At 40.9% G+C, this 17,433-nt stretch overlaps 1 protein-coding gene across 3 annotated transcripts in view; it reads right to left on the reverse strand.

The window, feature by feature from the left end:
- SORCS1 (sortilin related VPS10 domain containing receptor 1) overlaps positions 1-17,433 on the reverse strand; it is a 257,781-nt gene that overhangs the window by 175,777 nt on the left and 64,571 nt on the right. For all 3 annotated transcript variants that reach the window (XM_074545192.1, XM_074545190.1, XM_074545191.1), the window contains exon 2: positions 799-866. In XM_074545192.1, the coding sequence (XP_074401293.1) occupies positions 799-866 (68 nt within the window). The remainder of the gene's footprint in view (positions 1-798; positions 867-17,433) is intronic.

A 17,433-nucleotide genomic window follows, 5' to 3' on the forward strand; every position in this document is an offset into this window, starting at 1 on the left:
CCAAAGTTTTCTTCTATGCTGCTAGCAGCCTATCCACCTTCATCAGTAACCTGCAAACAAGACTCCTAAGCTTCCCACCAGAGTTTCACAGATGAAACTATGAGAAAACCACCCTTTCAGCTCATGGAAGTAGTACCAGGGACACAGGAAAGAGGAAATAGCTCCTGGGTTAATTTTTCAGAGAAAGAAATCCAGGCACCATGTGCTTACATTGAACCCAAATATCTGCCTGAAGAAATTGTTCATGGCCCAGCTCTTCCCTTTGGTTCACACAGTGCATAACATGCTTTTAAATCATGAAAGTCTCAAAACACTCCCTATAGATTGGTCCAGCAGTCAAGTTCACACAGTAGAAATCAATTATCTAGTACTAATCCCATCAGTTCTAATCAACAGACGTTGAACACTCTCTCATAGGTGTTTCCCCAGCCTCAGCAATTCTGGCTTTTCACAGGGATCATTTTGGGCAGACCAGCCTCGAGATCCTTCATTATTAACAAAGACTTTGGGCTGTCCAGTTGTCCCAAAAGTAAACCAATTGGTTGATTTCAATCTGAGTAAGATGGGAAAGGGGAAATCAAAAGACAGAGTATCTTAGAAGTACCTTATCTGGCTGAAACAAGACAATGAGACTTCAGTCTTTTTGTCCTTGAGGATGAAAGGACAGGAGTGAGAGAAAGTTTAGCTAGAAACCTTCCAGCACTTTTAAAGAAATCTAATTAAATTCAATAAAAGAATTGTATCAGGCTTTTCCTATTTACGTAAGGTGGTAATTATTAACTCAATTTATCTCCATACCTCCAAAGAGAGCTCTCTGTGATGCTTCCCAGGTTGTAGTCATACAGCTTTGTCAGAATTAGTATCACCTAAAGGCAAAAGAAGAAATCACGGTTAGTCTCAAACAATTACAATCTCACAGAACTGAAATGACCCCAGGGAGGGCTTAGGATTCCTTTAATGGGTGCTTAGCATAATTGAATGAATTGTTAAAAGCAATTGCCTAAACTGACATGGAAAGAATTTGCAGAGATATATGTTGGGCCCTTTTTTGGCCCTTTCTTTTGTTCAGTTCCTCTGCATGACATCACCAAGAGGTTCTTCCCTTAACCCCAGGAGGCAGAGTGCAGTGGGAATGAGTTCAGTTCTGGACAGAGTTTCAGGATACGAGATGAGATCTTGCATGCAGTGGAAATAGTGACTATTTTCTGCTCTGTTTCACAGACACTGAAGCTGCTGATCCTTTTCATAGCTGTGGTGCACAGATAACCCACTGGCCTGTCTCCAGTCAAACACTTTCTGGTTGCAGCAAATGATTTGACACAAGCAAATGATCACCACTGCACTGGCTGGACAACAGGAAAAATCTCAATAAGGGTATTAGTTCAACACCTGGGCAGACTACCCAGAACATCTGTAAACCTCCCTCCTTGGGGTTTTTTAACACCTGGCTAGACAAAGTCATGGCTGACCTCATCCACAGCTGGTGATAACACTGCTTTGAGTCAGAGGTTGAACTGAGGACCTTCAAATATCTCTAACAATCAATGTTTCTATAACTTCACTGAAAAGTTTTAGGTTTAGCCAGAATGGAAGGGTTTCCAAGTTTATGACTTTTATTAGCTCTTTTGACAAAGAGTTTTTCCCTCCTGCCAAAGCAGGCACTTCTAGAATAAAATTATCTTACCAGGGGGAAGAAAGTAATTTTAGCAAAAAGAATTTGCAGCAAAAGATTTCAGCCTGCTCTTTTGTTAGTGTCTTTAAGAACTTATTTCTGACTTTTAAGATGATGGGCTTCTTTAACAAGATCTAAATTTGGGACAAACTACCAGACCATTATTATTGCTACTAATTTATTTTGCATGTCTCCCTGCCAGCTCACCGTATATCTTATCCTCCTCCCTAGCCCATTAAAACCACTGTAAATTAGAGATCCAACTCTTATCTGACAAAACCTCTGATCTATATACCTCTTATTTTCAGCCTGGGTTCCTAAGAAATGAGGCTCACAGACACACAATCCCCCTGGTCCCTTGATAAAATTGTTAACTTCAACCAATTTGGCAGAGCAGCAAAGGACTGCAGGAAGTTCAGCGCCCATCAGCCCAATGCCAGCTGGCACCAGCTTGGCACAGAATTGCACATGGGGAGGAACAGACCTCATCCATCCACCTCTTACACACCCTGAAACTGCACCATAGTAATTATCCCCTTCCAATACACACAGCAGCACAGGAGACAGCAGAAAGAGCAGTACAGGGGTAGAGAACACACCCCCGACATCTCTTTCTACAGCACAACTCCTAAATCACTCCCAGCATGTAGAAAGGCTGCCCAAAGCATTTCCTGTCTGCATGAACACAAGTCATGTGCAGTGTGACTGTGTTCACAAGGGGTCTGAGGATGAGGGAAGAGATGAGGACCTGACTCCATGTTTCAGAAGGCTTGATTTATTATTTTATTATATATATGTTATATTAAAGCTATACTAAAAGAATAGAAGAAAGGATTTCATCAGAAGGCTAGCTAAGAACATAATAGCAAAGAATGATAACAGAGGCTTGTGACTGAGACAGTCTGCACAGCTGGACTGTGATTGCCCATTAATTAGAAACAACCACATGAAGCCAATCACAGATCCACCTGTTGCATTCCACACCAGCAGATAACCATTGTTTACATTTTGTTCCTGAGGCATCTTGGCTTCTCAGGAGAAAAAATCCTAAGGAAAGGATTTTTCAGAAAGTATCATGGCTGCAGTGCAGCTCACGGGGAAACTCAGACTCAGCCACAATCCCCCTGTGCTCCCCAGGACACCCTGACATGCACATCATCCCCTGTGCTCCCCAAAACCCCAGCGCAGGCAGGGAGGAGCTGCCCTCTCTCCTGGCGTGTCCCTCTTTGCAGAGGGAGCCAAGGTGGGAAGCCCCAGCCAAGGCAGAAGCCAGAGCTGGGGTGGGCACAAATTCATCACCAAGGCTGATTCCAATCAGGGCTTTGTAAATGCTGTATTTACATCCCCACCCTTCCAGGAATGCTTATCAATGACAGCAGGGAGCTGTCAGCTCCAGATCCAGAGCAGTCCCACTGCCACCCCTCACAGCACCCTCGGGACAGGTCTGCAAATCCCCTCCTTATCAAGTAAATAAAAACCAAGGGGGGAAGACTGCAGCAGGGGATGGGATGTGCACATAAAGCTTTTCTGAATCCCAATGCAATGAAAGGCAGCTGTGAACTCCCCTCCTGTTTGGGGACATCATGTGGGAGCTGCACATATCCTCAGCTTTGAGCCTCCCTGGACCTGCAAAGCAGCTGCACAGCTCCTCATATCTCCGTCCAAGTCCTGCTTTCTCCCCTTGGCCCTCTCCTGCTCTGCTTGCCAGAGGTACCAGGGACATAAATGACTAATGAATGTTTCCCCCAATTAATATCTTGACATCTGGTAGTTTTAGAAGCAGACCAGAAGAGAGCAGGCATAGAAATTGGGAAGAATAAACAGGAAAAGCAGAGAGATTTTATCCCTGTTCCTTGCCACTGGCTGATCTACTCTTGGGGAAGATCATACCAGAGTCAAGAAACTGTGAAATCCCAGAATTAGAATCAGGCTAATTTTATGGAATACTAAGATCAGGAGTGTGTAATTACCAGTGCTAAACAGACTGAGAATTATTTTTCATAAAATACTCTGATTTTTCCTTTTTCCCAAGTGAGGAAAATTTACAAATCTTAAAACAGCCATGAAAGAAAACTCCATTGAGAATTTTAATTTCATCATTTGAGGGGAGAAAAATTGTAATTGACATCCCAAAATGAATATGAAATGAAAAAAAAATTAAAAGTGCCAGTAGAAGAAATCAAAATCTTTCCCCTCCAGAGGCCTGGAATGTCTCTTTTGTTCTTTTTCCTCCCTCGATAAATTTCAGTAAAACCCACACAATCTTAAAGTTCTGCAGTTGTCCTGGAACTGATGGAGGAAGAAAGCCAGCTGCATTCCATCACAATCCTTTTTGATACAGCTCTAACAATCCTTCTGCAGAGGCATCCCTTACCCATCCAAACGTGCATGTCAGTTCCTGACTAGCTACACCAAGAACCCTAAGCAATATTGCTATATCCTGACTTCCTAGTATATTTAGGAGAAAATCCTAGCATTTAACATTCCCAAGATTTGTATTTGACACCACGCTGTGGCAGGCACAAGCACCAGGTTCTGGATTAACAGCTTTGATATCTCCACTTCGTGCAGGAACTATTATCCTTTGAATAGGTACCCTATTTCAAAAATACATAAGAGCTTTTTCTATTAAAAGCTTTTTAATTTTTGGGAATCTGTATCGGCTTCCAAATGTCTTTAAGATTATCCACGGTTTCAGCAGTCTCCTTGTGTCATTTACTGTGGTTCAAATACCAGTAATAGATCTGTTCAAACATATATGTGCAAAGCAAACAAATGACTGGGCAGAAAATTAGTTATTTCTGCCCTAGAGGTCACTATTCTTTTTCCCCCTTTGTAATGATAGTTGAGTAACCTATGCAAGGCCATGATTCCAGATTTATTTACTTTTTCAGAAATCATTTTTCTTCTTTGCTGTTCTTATTTCTTTGTTATTTAGCCTGCAAAGGTTAGTTCATGTTTAAGATTGCTTCTTTTTTTCCCCCACCCTCTGTGGCTGTCACTGTGTAGTACTGAGGAACCTAATGAACAGAGACATGCATATTATGTTGTTCTAAATGTCAGAATAGGAGCTGTGAAGAAGCACAGTAATGAAATGAAAATAGTCTCTTGCCTTTTCTTCGTTTTTGCTTTGTTTTTGCTTTCTGGGGCTGTGTGTTTTTCTCCTTTTTTCACCACTTACCAATCAATGCAAGCTAACAAGAGCAAGAAGAAAAAAAAAAAAAAAACAAAAACAAGCAAACTAGAAATAGAATGAAAAGGAACTAAAAATCCAGCCTTATTCCAGCTCTGCTGTGAATACAGATAACCCTTCCTCTTGCACAGAAATACAAGGCTTCAGAGAGTCTGTTATTCATTAGGATCAGCACTTGAAGTGGATTATTCTGCCACGGCAGGCAGGAAAGGGAAAGAGAAACAAAACTTTATCACTTCTGCACTGACAGCTCAGAGCAAAAGATACCTGATCCTGGGTTTACTACATCCCAAAGTGAGCGCACCTACCAAAAGATAGAGCACTAAAGATGGGTTCAGTTACTCAGACAAAGTGCAAGAAACAGACACCTGGGAAGACAGACTGACAAAAGAGGCGCTTGAACCTGGCTCACCATCTCCCAAAGGAAATCAATTCCCAGTGGCTATTCTGGGAAAGACAAGGCATTCACACCTTGGACACCATCATGGTTTTCCTCAAACCATAAGAACATTTTCAAAAAACCCCATATTTTGTTAATCAATCTTGAGAGCATTTTAATTTCCAGCATAAGAGAATTGAGCTGGGTCTTCATGAACTCCACTTTTGATTCTGTAACACAACTAGTAACACAGCATCTACAGAAAGCATCTACTCTCAGCCATGTGCCAGCTCCACACTCTGGACTATGAACTGATCTTCAGGATGTGCCACGGCCTGAGGAAAGAGCAGCTGCCACAGTTTTCTTCTCCTGTGGTGCTTTCCACCCATGCAAGGAGCATGCAGCACGTGCAGAGCTGCTGGACCCCAACAGAGCCCACCTGCATTTGGGCTGCTCTGCTGGTACCAGCTGAAAAGGTTCAGTCACAGGCTCTGCCTCACACAGACACAGGCAGCCTGCAGTGTGACTAATGGTTAATAAAGCATTGTAACATTTCACACACAGCTGTGTAAAAAATGGCAGCTGGATTTAATGGTGTAACTATATTTGCATGACTCTCCTGATAGAACAGTCACGCTGCCTTCTAATTGGGGAGAGAGAAACACATATCCAGGCACAATCAAGACAGTTTAAGTACACCTCAATGTGCAGTGATCCATGAATCCCTTATTAAACTCCAGAGATCCCTTCCATCGCCTGCTTAACAGGAACGTAAGTCAATAACAAAGAAGCACTAAATTAAGTTTTCACGAGCTTGCTGGTCTGCTGTAATTGAGTGGGAAACTAAAGGACTTGAAGCTTTTTCTATGCATTATGAGTCAATAAACCATCATTCTCAGGCTGTCATGTTTGAGAGTTTGCACATTCAAAAATTGGAAATAATTGGGCACCTATCTGTTCCCTTCATCTCTACTTCCCCAATATCACCCAGAACCCTGGGAATGTAAATAACACAATAAGAACACAGGAATATTCTCAATGAGCTGTTTGGTGAAGAAATGTTTCCAAATAAAGTCACAAATAAACCTGAATAATTCACTGAGAATTTTACTGGCTGCTCCTGAATTAATTAAAAAGACAAATTTGAGAGAACTTATTATTTGGGGCAAATCACTTATACCAATCTTGTTCTTCATATTATTTTTAGCAATTTTACACCAGCCAGCAGTATCAGGGCCTCTACCAAGCACGCAAGTAGCAAGAACTATGGAGTCATGAAGACTTTTGTGATTTGCTTTCCACATGGACTTCAGATCAACATGGGTGCAGTGACAGAGGAGGACAACCACAGAGTTATACAGCTAAACCACCAAATCTCCATTTCACCAACCTCTATTAAAAAGAACCCATAAGGTAAAATTCCTTCATTTTTCTGCAGCCATCCATGAACAGAAAAAAAGGTCTGATATTGGCCACTATCCCACCTGTGGCACAAGAGATAGAAGTTTAGAGGGAAAGCATTAAAAATTGTCCATGTAGAGGGTGGCTCTTCCCTTTAATAACTTCCATAAGTCAGCAGATTAAACTCTTCCTAATTCAAAAACTATTGTGACTATTGTGCCTAATAATAAAAGGATCAGAGAGAGCAATCAAGGATGATCAAAGATGTGGAATGATCTTTTTTTAGTGAGAAATTACTCCAACTATCAATCCAAGTAAGAGACAGAGGAGATATGAAAGACATCTGTAAAGTCACAAGTGTACTGAATTTATTATTCACAACTTTTCAGCATACAGGACCAAACAAACTTGGAAGGTTAAAAATATTATGCATATATAAGTAGGGAAGTTCCTTCCCATTATATTTTGTGGACACCAAAATTTACTATAGGCTCAAGGGGAGACAGAATTTTAGGGGGAAAAAAATTGAGGTCAATTGAACAGAACTATACGCAGCAATATTTGTGCAAGTTTTCCCAGGTATACAATTTTAGCCACATTTAAAGAGAGAACATGGCAAATTCTTTTGCTCTTATAGCTATCATAGGTAGCTTTAGGACTCATGAACTAATATAAATTTGTCATAGTTATTCCTACTTTTGGCATCTACAAAAACCACCTGTAGGCCAGAAATTCAATGTTTGCCAAATACAGATACCAGTATTTCCTTTCTTAATCTTGTGTAATTCGATCAGTAGAGCAAGATGTTTGGCAGTTTCTATTACACTCAGCTTGCAGGGGTCCCTGGCATGGTGACAACTTTTAGTATAGACAGCAACACATATTATTATAAAGAGAGGCTAAATGCAGCATCTTTCTCCCTCAAACATTTTAAAGATAGCCCCAGTCTTCATGCTTGTCATCAGGACAAAAAAGAAATTTGTCATAGTCTGGAAAGAATTAAAAATATTACCACGAAAGCTGAGAGAAGGACACTGTAATAGCTAAAGCCCAAAGGTCAAGACACTGAGTTACTGCTTTCCCTGGCTTTGAAAAGGATCCAAACCTAGGCCTATCACATTCCAGAAAAACACCTTGGCCACTGACATGCTGATTAACTTCTAAAGTAGAATTAATTCCCTGCTCTGAGTCCTTTTTTTCCCCACACTGAAATCCCTTTTCACTAATTCCTCTTTCATTCAATAACAATCTGCTTCATGGAAATATTTCTTAGCAGTTCCAAACATGATTAACTAAACCAAAGAACCAAACACAAACCCAATAAATTAAAAGGAGCAAAAGGAAAATCTAGCAAGTAAATTATCATATGGAAAAACCCAGAGATACTCAGGTTTCTAAGAAAATATAATAACCAAATTTCTTCCAGTGGCAGAATCAGGCAAGAAAGATGGGAAGGAGGACGAAAACAATGGAATAGACATCCTGTCATCTTGAAAAGTTTTAATACAAAGGCAAATAATTAGGAAAGAGACAGGGTTTCATTTCAGAAGACAAAAGCTGGTATAGAGAGAATCGATTACACACTATAATTGCATTGATGCTTAAAAGCCATTAGCATGAGAGCTCTGTGCATGTTTCAAAAGGGAAACGTAGCCTTCTGTTTATTCATTTCACCAAATACCCACATAGGTCTTTAGGGGATTATTTCAGAATTAAGACCAGAGGAGGGAAAACCCGTAAACTACTTGGAAAGAAAATTCCTCTCTTACACCCCATTATATTCACTGGCAGTCAGCAGCTTGTGCTTAAACATGCAGTCACTGGCAGTGATTTGGTGTGGACACCCAGAAAGGGTGGAAGGGTCAAGTGGAGAAAAGCACTTTGCTGTTCTCTGCCTGACCTGCTCCTGGCTTACTACTGAAACACTCAGACACATTCCAGAGGCTCTGGGCTTTGCCAAGGGACAAAGACTTCAAGTGCTGAGAAACCATTTCTGAAGGAAAGTAGAGAAGCCAGCAGATCTACAAGTAAAAATTTGCTTCTGAGGAGTTTCTCAGACACCTGATCTCATGTGCAAACTAGGACTTAACCACAGCCAGTGGCAGCTAAATACATCAGCACACAACACTCAGAGAAAGAGGGAATATGCCAGAAAAGACTTCTGAAAACATGCCAGTCAGCCACTAGGATCCTGCTTTGTGAGCTCCATTTATGGTGGTGCCTTTCTGGTTAAGACCCAGAAGTTTCTAAAGGATTTAGAAATACCCATGAACTCCAGTCACACAGCTTTTCCCAAACCAGTAATCCAAGCCTCTACTTGAACATAATTCACCCAACTCTACCTGAAGAAAGCATGAAGAGGAAAAGTAGCCCAAAGGGCAACCAATGTGAGAAAGGCTGAAGATATCCTTGGGAAAAGTTCCATGTCCTGGGGAAAAGACTGGGGGTGGGGGATACACACAATCAAAAACCTGGGCTTTGTAAACAACACCCAGATTGTTTATTCTGCAGCTCACTACAGAATATAAAAGTGAAAAATTAGCATGCAATGAATAATTTATTTAGCACTTTACTATTGTTTCAACAAATCACTTTCATGAAAGCAATGTGTATTCAAGCAATAAATCACTGCTTAGCACTCTGGCACAAGCAAAAGATAATACTTGACAGTATTATTGAGTGATGTTGCATGGCCACAAGGCAACTACAACAAAGATAAGGATGATATCCTTGAATAATAGACTGCCTCCCTCCCACTCCAGGGAAGAAATTGGATCTTTAACATAAAACTTTCATCCTGGGGCAGCAGGGGTAGTGAAATTTAAGACCATAAGGTGCCTTTTGCCTTTGGGTCCCAAAAGTGCCCTGAAAACATTAATTGATCACTCCTCACAAGAGCTCTGTTATGTAAGTTGGTTTTATTTCAAACATCAAGCATGCAGAGTTCACGAAAATTTGTTGCAGGAGGCAAGATGGAAACATTTATCCTGATGAGCCTTCACTCTTGAAATTAATCTTCCCTGTCCTCTAACAGAGGAACAGGTGTCTTTACAAGGTCCTGACCCACCCTGTTGAGTCACAACTTCCACCCTTGTCTAGCTATAAAAGGACCTGAGCCAAAGCTTTCTATTCCCCTTCTTGCAATCCTACTGGATTTTGCATCCACACAGATGGGAACATAGACTTTTTGGACTGATATTCAGTCAGTGATGAACAACACCACATTAAAAGACACAAGGTATGTTTCCCAGAAACTGAGAAAACAAGCAGGTCTGGTGTAGAGATGATTTTTATTTTGCACAGTCTTTTGTTGCACTGTTGTTGGGGGCATCTATTCTTCCAAACACCTTTTCATCCAAAAATACTCTCTATGATTCCCTATGTATCTTACACTAACAAATTATAATAAAATGCATCAGTCCATTGACAAACTTGGTAGGTCTTATCTTAGAGCAACCCCATATGAATGGAGTAAAATTAGAAATTAATTTGGCTCAGGCCTGAGGTTCAGAAAGTGCCTTATGAGCTGTCTGCCAATACTAACCTGGTGACTTGTTACTCCTAAGTAGTGATAAGAGAAGATGAAAAACCAAGTCCTTGTGTTCTCAGCTTCTCCCAAATCAGCAGAAATCTCAGGGCCAAATTCAGCACAATACTTACTTTGTGTGTTAATCACATGAACAACCCCACAAAGCAGGAATTTAGTGCACTTGGTTAGCCATGAACAAACAGGACAAACCACCCATTCAGCTTGGACTCACTGGTCTCCACAGGCCAGGAAACAGGAGGAATCAGAGTAGCACAGGCCCTTCTAGCATCTCCTTGCTCTAGAGAGACAGGGCAGAAGGTAAAAGACAGCTAACCTTAACTAATTAGATGTCTTTGTTACTGAAAATTAGATCACTCCAAAACTCCAGAGGAATGAGCCCAGTCTCAAACAGAGACATTTCAACCATCACAGAGTACATTTTGTCATTTGACAAATTATAATATATGCCTGATTAGACAAGAAAATTCTTCCTGCATTCTTCCACCCACTCCAGCTGCAACAAAATATGCCATCAGCAGCTGTTTATGTGAAGCTGGAAGGCATCTTGAGACCAATTATAAGGCAAAGGTCATATTTTCCAAGCTGTTTATAGACAGTAATTTGTAAAGCTGTAATGTCGCATGTTGTCAATAATTCAAGGTGGGAAATTTAAACAGTTAATAGATCATCAATTCTTCACTTTCCCACCTTATTTCTTTCTCTCCAAGGAGCTGTTAAACCATGCTTCATCAGAGTGTATTTCTTGAACCTAAGACTCAAGGGTTTCCATTAGTTTATGGAAAGAAACTTAGAATGGTAAGATGTGAGTAATCCCATAACAGGCACCCAGGGATCATAACAGACATAAAGTGCACATTTCAGACTTGGGATATAAATTGCTGTTAAAGGTCTATTCTCACTGGGGCTCTATATTCTGTAAAACAGGCTGATGCTGTCAGAATGAAAACTGTTGCATTTTAGCAAAGAGAAGAGGATTTAGTCAAAACAACTTGTTAAATGAAGATATATACAAAGTAAGATTCCCCAGTTCTTTTGGGGGATAAAAACAAACAAAACAACCAGACACACAAAATCCTGTCATCAAAACATGAATTACAGGTTATTTATTTATGACTCCCACGGGTGTCATCAACTCTGACAGCAAGCCAGGGCAGGGCTACCAACAAGCACAAGCATTAATATAACAACAGTGCAAGAGGTTTTCACGTTGGAAAGCTGCACCCATCTGCTGCTGCATTCCCACCTAGGATTCCATGGAATTTATTGTGGCAAAACAAGACTTTGAGAAACTGGGAATGTCTACTGACCTGCAGCACTGATAAAAATTCCTCAGGAAGGAGATCACACAAACCTTCAAGCTGCACGTTCACATTCCCACAGAAAAATTGAAATTGTGGCTGTCATGACATTGTCCAACAGAAGTTAATTATTCCATCTTGCAATCTGCCATACTATTTATAACTAATATATATATAAGATAATACATAGTCCTTCATTTCTCTCTACATCTTCTCCTCCCCTTCAAAATTGAGTCTTTTCCTTTGCTATAGTTTTTAAGCATGTTCACTGCCTCTTACTGATAAAATAAAAAGAAAGGTACATGTCTTTCTGCTGCAGAGGGTTCATCTCTTAAAAGTTAGGGGGCAGGACAGTAACTTGCACCTCACATCTCCTCTTTCCCCTACATATTTTATCAAGAAGCTACCTCAAAAGGAGGGGGAAGTCAAAGGATATTACAAGCCAACACACAAAGTCTTATTAACCCACTAAGGTGTGTGACTAAGATCCTATTATCTGAAGGATGAAAAAACTTAAGCTGCCTTCTGACTATATCCTCAAGGCTTTGGCAGAACACACAGGAAAGGCACATCCCAAGTGACTGGTGAACTTCATTTTTCCTCCTCCTCCTCACTCAATGTCAAGTGAGATGTAGGAGGAGATATTCTTATTTTTCTATATATAAACTACCAAAATTCAGGATTTTCATGTGGTATTTTGGGAATGAAAATGCCAAGTCACTTTCTGACTTCCTCTCTCAGCACAGGGCAAAAAACAAAGGTCAAAAAGCTACTGAGTAGAAGCCCATTATCACAACTGCAACACCCAAACCACTGACCATGTTTTATAACATCTGACCAACGCTGTCATCCACATTCAACAGTGATGATTAAAATCATCCTGTGGAAGCGTATGTCCTTTAGACTTCAGCCATTGCAAGAACACAGCACTGGCTGGGTCATCCTCTCTAGTGAGAGTATCTTTGATGTCTAAAAAAACCCCAAACTCTCTTACATTAAACAAAAGCATACCAACACATGGGAGCAGCGGATTTCTTTATCAGGTATCATCTTAACTTACCCACACATGCCCCAATCTCCCTGATGGTTTTGCCATATACCCCTTATTTAAGCTTGTTAAGAATGGAAAGCAATGTATTGACTGTCATTTTCAAAATTCCTATAACTTGAGGAAAATTTCCATTAGTGCCTGCCAACAAAACTAACCACCCTGCCTGAAGTGTGTAGCACAGAAAAATGGTCCATTCCTCTCAACACACTGCAGAGAAAGGTATTCTTTTATCAGCTGTATCAATACAAAAGTGAAAGCTGGAGGAAACATATTTTGAGCTCTTCTCAGAATTTCAGACTCTAATAAAAACCTTTCAGACTGAAAATGTTAGAGTTTCAGGATTTCTGGGTATTTTTCCACAGCTTGTTAACATTACACAAATAACATCCTACAGATACAGAAGTAGTGATTCCCAGACTCCATAGGCAAGAGTCATCCCTGAAAGTCTAACAAGGGATTCAAACACTGGAAGCTCTGGCAAGTCCCAGACAATCTGGAAGTGCTAGAGAGCAGTGGCTTAGAAACTTAATTCCAGAAGCACTCAACAGCTTGAATGTTATATTTCTACTCTCAGGTACTCCTTTTCTTCAAAAAAATCCCACTTCATTTCTGAGCGCAAACCTGCAGCAAAATAAGCATCTCCCACTTACACATTTCTGCTCTTTCAGCATTGCATTTCCAAATTTTAGTTCACTGATCTTTTCACTCAGCCCTACTTGGCTTCCTCCAACAGCAAGCCAATCTGCTCTTGCCCCTGATGAAGAAGGGTTTTCAAGGCCTGAATTTTGCCCCAAAGCTGGACATTGCTTCCATATCTCTCCCACCTGCATGCTATTACTCCCAAAACACACTAGAGAAATAGCATGGATTCATTTGTTATAGCAGAGACTTCCCCTAAATTATTTCTAAAGGAAACTTTCAGCCCTGTCACCAGTTCACTGACCCATCCAAATTTGTCTTACACTTACAGTAAGCCATTTATCAAGGAAATGAAGCTTTATATACCATTCCCTTTGACTTATATTTTACTTTTGACACATGTGCCTCCAGGGGAGCACATACCATTTTTTCCCCACCATCTCTTCTGCGTGTTCAACACCTGTCCTCAAGGAGAATGATATTTCTGTATTTCTGCCTTTAAGCCACACAAGCAACTGAATGAACAGGCCTTATATAAGAAAAATATTCTCATAATTTCACCTACCACCTTTATCCTCAGCTGCTTGTTCCATGCACATCAGTAAAGAAAGTAGATTATTAGCCTTTACCCTTGGCTTGCCATTAATCAAGCAGCTCAGTGTTGCACCATGAGCACCACTAGCAGTTTATAGTCCCCAAAAAGATTAAAGAGGGAAGAAATAACCTGGTATCACTCAATGTGTTGCCAGTAGAGCACCAAGTAATTTCAGTCAGTTGGGGGATACCATTCAGGGAAAGACAAGATATTCTCAGGAATTCTTACAATGAGAATAGTGCACTCCAAGGACCAGCTCTTCAGCCAGAGGAAAGCAGAAGCACATGAGGAATTATTGCCTCCAACTTCCTTCAATGAAAGATTTGCTTCACTAGGAAATAAACACAGCTGGGAAAACCCAAACCAAAAATGATGTGAGCAAGCCAGGGCTGCAATTCTTACCCCTGCCTGCACTAAGCTCAGGAGCCCTGAAAAAGAACTTATAAGCTGCAGGAAGCTCAGCTCTCCAAGGGCTTTGCCTTGTACTCTTTCCACTGCAGAGAGACACTTTCATGCATACATTTGAAGGCTATCCCCCAAACTGAAACACATTGTTAGTACTCAACTTAGTACAATTAAACCTTTCAAGAAAACTAATGAAAGCCACTTCCCAATTTGAAAAGGACAACCCTGATGCTATTTGCACCATGCTCACAAAAAAAAAAAACCAAAAAACAGACCTGAGAGCAGAGGGTGCCTGGGTCAGCAATGCTGCACGTTACCCTTCACTGTGAAAAAGCTCCCTCAGTTTTATCACTGGCCTTGCAACATCTGCTGTACTAGAGATGTACCTGATGCTACAGGAGGGGTTATGTACAATTTTATGAAATAACAAAAACTTACTTTCCCATTTTTTGTTTAAAAAAAGTGGAAAGTATTACAAGAAAAGCATGTACACCTTCCATCTGGAAAAAGTTTCATCATAAGCTGTCATGATTTTCTTCAACAGTGAAGATGTAATACCAAGAGACAGCATTATCAGACAGTGGCTTCTCTTTTTAATGGGGCAAGTTACAACCAGTGTGAAAAGGTATCAGCTCTACAGATTTAGTTGTGACAACCAAAACCAAAATTCAGTTCTGAGTAATGAGCTTCCCATCACTTTAAAAGGTTTATCACTGTACGAATGCATCTAAAGATTAAAGACTACTCAGCTGAAACTCACTGACATGTCATTAAACCAGTAAAATCTTTCCATAAAAACTGTCTTTTCCTTTTTAAGCCAGTTTCTTCTTCAATAGGAAAAAGAATGTTAAGCATTTTAGAAGATGATTAAAGCAAAACCAAGTTGAGAAATGGAAATGTCACATATTGTTTCCCAAAGAAAGAACTCAGGTCCTCTGGCTTAAATTTCCTACACAGAAAAAATATGTTATTTAGTGTTATCACCATGTTAAATTTGAAAAGGTGCTGCAAATATCAGCACAGAATGAACCAGAACATTATGCTGGAAAAGAAACAGATGAAGAGGCAGTAATTCTGATTCACCAACACCAATATTGCTAGGGAAAGGCAGGCAACTTGGAGTCAGAGACAGAGCTAAAGTGTTTTTTGTTGTTTCCTCCCAGCTTTCCTATTCCTTCCTCCCTCTGTATGCAGAAAGCAAAGTGATTGCTCGTGTCACACCAGTACAGTGACAAGAAACTGTGCCTGGAAGAGAGAAAAGCACAAAGTGAATGCATTCCTTGCCATCAGCTGCACAAAGCACAGCTCAGCCCAGCTGGATGCAGCAGCACTGAAACACAGGATGGCACGAGCAGAAGCCTGATGCTGACTTTGAAGTTGTCTCAAGTATACCTGTAGAGCTGCACCCAGAAACCCGCCAGTACCACCCCCAGAGCCCATCCAGACCACTGCTGTGCTGCCCAGAGGATCAGCTCCTGTGAGAACTGACAGGCAAGAGCTGCACCACACCAGTGCCTGTCCTCAAAGCATTTGAGTGTCCAAAGGGGGGCAACAAAAATGGTGAAGGGCCCTGAGGGGAAGTCCTATGAGGAACATCTGAGTCTGTTCAGACTGGAGATGAGACAGAGGGGAGACCTCACTGCAGGTGCAACTTCCTTGTGAGGGGAAGAGCAGGGGCAGACACTGATCTCTGCTCTGCGGTGACAGTGACAGGACCCGAGGGAATAAGAAGGAATTTGCATCAGGGGAGGTTCAGGTTGGACATTAGAAAAAGGTTTGTCCCCCAGAGGGTGGCTGAGCACTGGAACAGGCTCCCTAGGGCAGCGGTCACATCACCAAGCCTGACAGAGTTCAGGAAGTGTTTGATATACTCTCGAGCACAGGGTGTGAGAGTACACACTGCCCTGGGGACAGTCCTGTAAAGAACCAAGAGCTGGACTCAATGATCCTCATGTGTCCCTTCCAACTCAGCATATTTTGTGATTCTGTGATTTAAATTCCAACATCATTCGCAAGTGAGAAGTTACACAAGCTGGGGCTACTTTCTCTCAGTTGTGAGGATGTGTGCAAAAACTCAGGAGGGAATAATGCAGCTCCTGGGTCAAACAGCACTGACTGTTTAGGACAAAACTCTCACACCCAGTTGTCTTTTCCAGACCCATTGTGCTCACTATCCTTATGAAATTGCATACTACCAGAGGGAAGAGTGATCCATCCCACCAAGTTCATCCTCACCAAAGGATGAGCTAATTTGGAAATGGCCACTCGGTAAATAAAGCACAACTGCAGCTTGTGCGGATGCGGAAATCAGGGTCATCATTTCCACACCCAATTACCCAGCTTGCACTGGCAATTACACTAATTCCTTGCACAAATTAGACACAGCACTGCATGAGCACATTGTTTATGCAGTAATCTGCATTTCCAATTATTACTGTTTTTCTAAATTGACCCTAAAGCTTTTAGTGGCTGATATTGAGACACTAGCAAGCAGGAAGAGTAGTAGACAACATATTTTTTCTAGAGATGTATATTCATTTCATAGAGACACTTCTGTTTTGCTGAATAAAAAATTCCCTTTCTTCTTTTCCACTTCCTGAGGAACTGCTTTATGCCTTTAAGTATTTTGAAAGAAAAAAAAAAGGTATGTATATATAGCAAGGGGATGAAGGGGATACAGCATTATGGTGACAAGCAGTTAGCATTAATGCAGAAGCAAATTACTGCTTCAATTCTAGATGAGTAGCAAAGCTGACTAATTCAGTCCCTCCCTTCATAATGTACAACCAACTATTCACAGTAAAGATTGTTTGGGTCTTGGGTTTTTTGTTCCTCTTGGAAGGGATGGGTCAGGAAGGTCAAGATGAAATGAAACAAAAATCTGTATTTGGTATCAAATGAGTCTCACCACTTACAGGTAACAGAAAAATGCTATGCACTATGCTTTGTAATTCTAAAACCCTTTCCTGTCTTACTTGGTAGAAAAGAAGACAGAATAAAATGGAATAAAAAACCACATACTGCCAAGTGCCTACAAAAGGCAGGAGAAAAGCTTTCAAAAATCAAGCCTTATATCTTTTGAATGTTGATAGAAAAAAATAGTAATAAAAAAACCCACATTATTTTTCTCCATTTGTTTTAAGATCCAACCCAGGGTGTCAGGTATGTTTATCTTTCTGCTCGGCTGCCCATACCAACCTGGGATGTGGCCCTGCATGGGCAGATGCCCCCAAGGAAGCACTGAACAGCT

Source organism: Zonotrichia albicollis, chromosome 7 (assembly GCF_047830755.1).
Source record: "Zonotrichia albicollis isolate bZonAlb1 chromosome 7, bZonAlb1.hap1, whole genome shotgun sequence".
Lineage (NCBI taxonomy): Eukaryota > Metazoa > Chordata > Aves > Passeriformes > Passerellidae > Zonotrichia > Zonotrichia albicollis.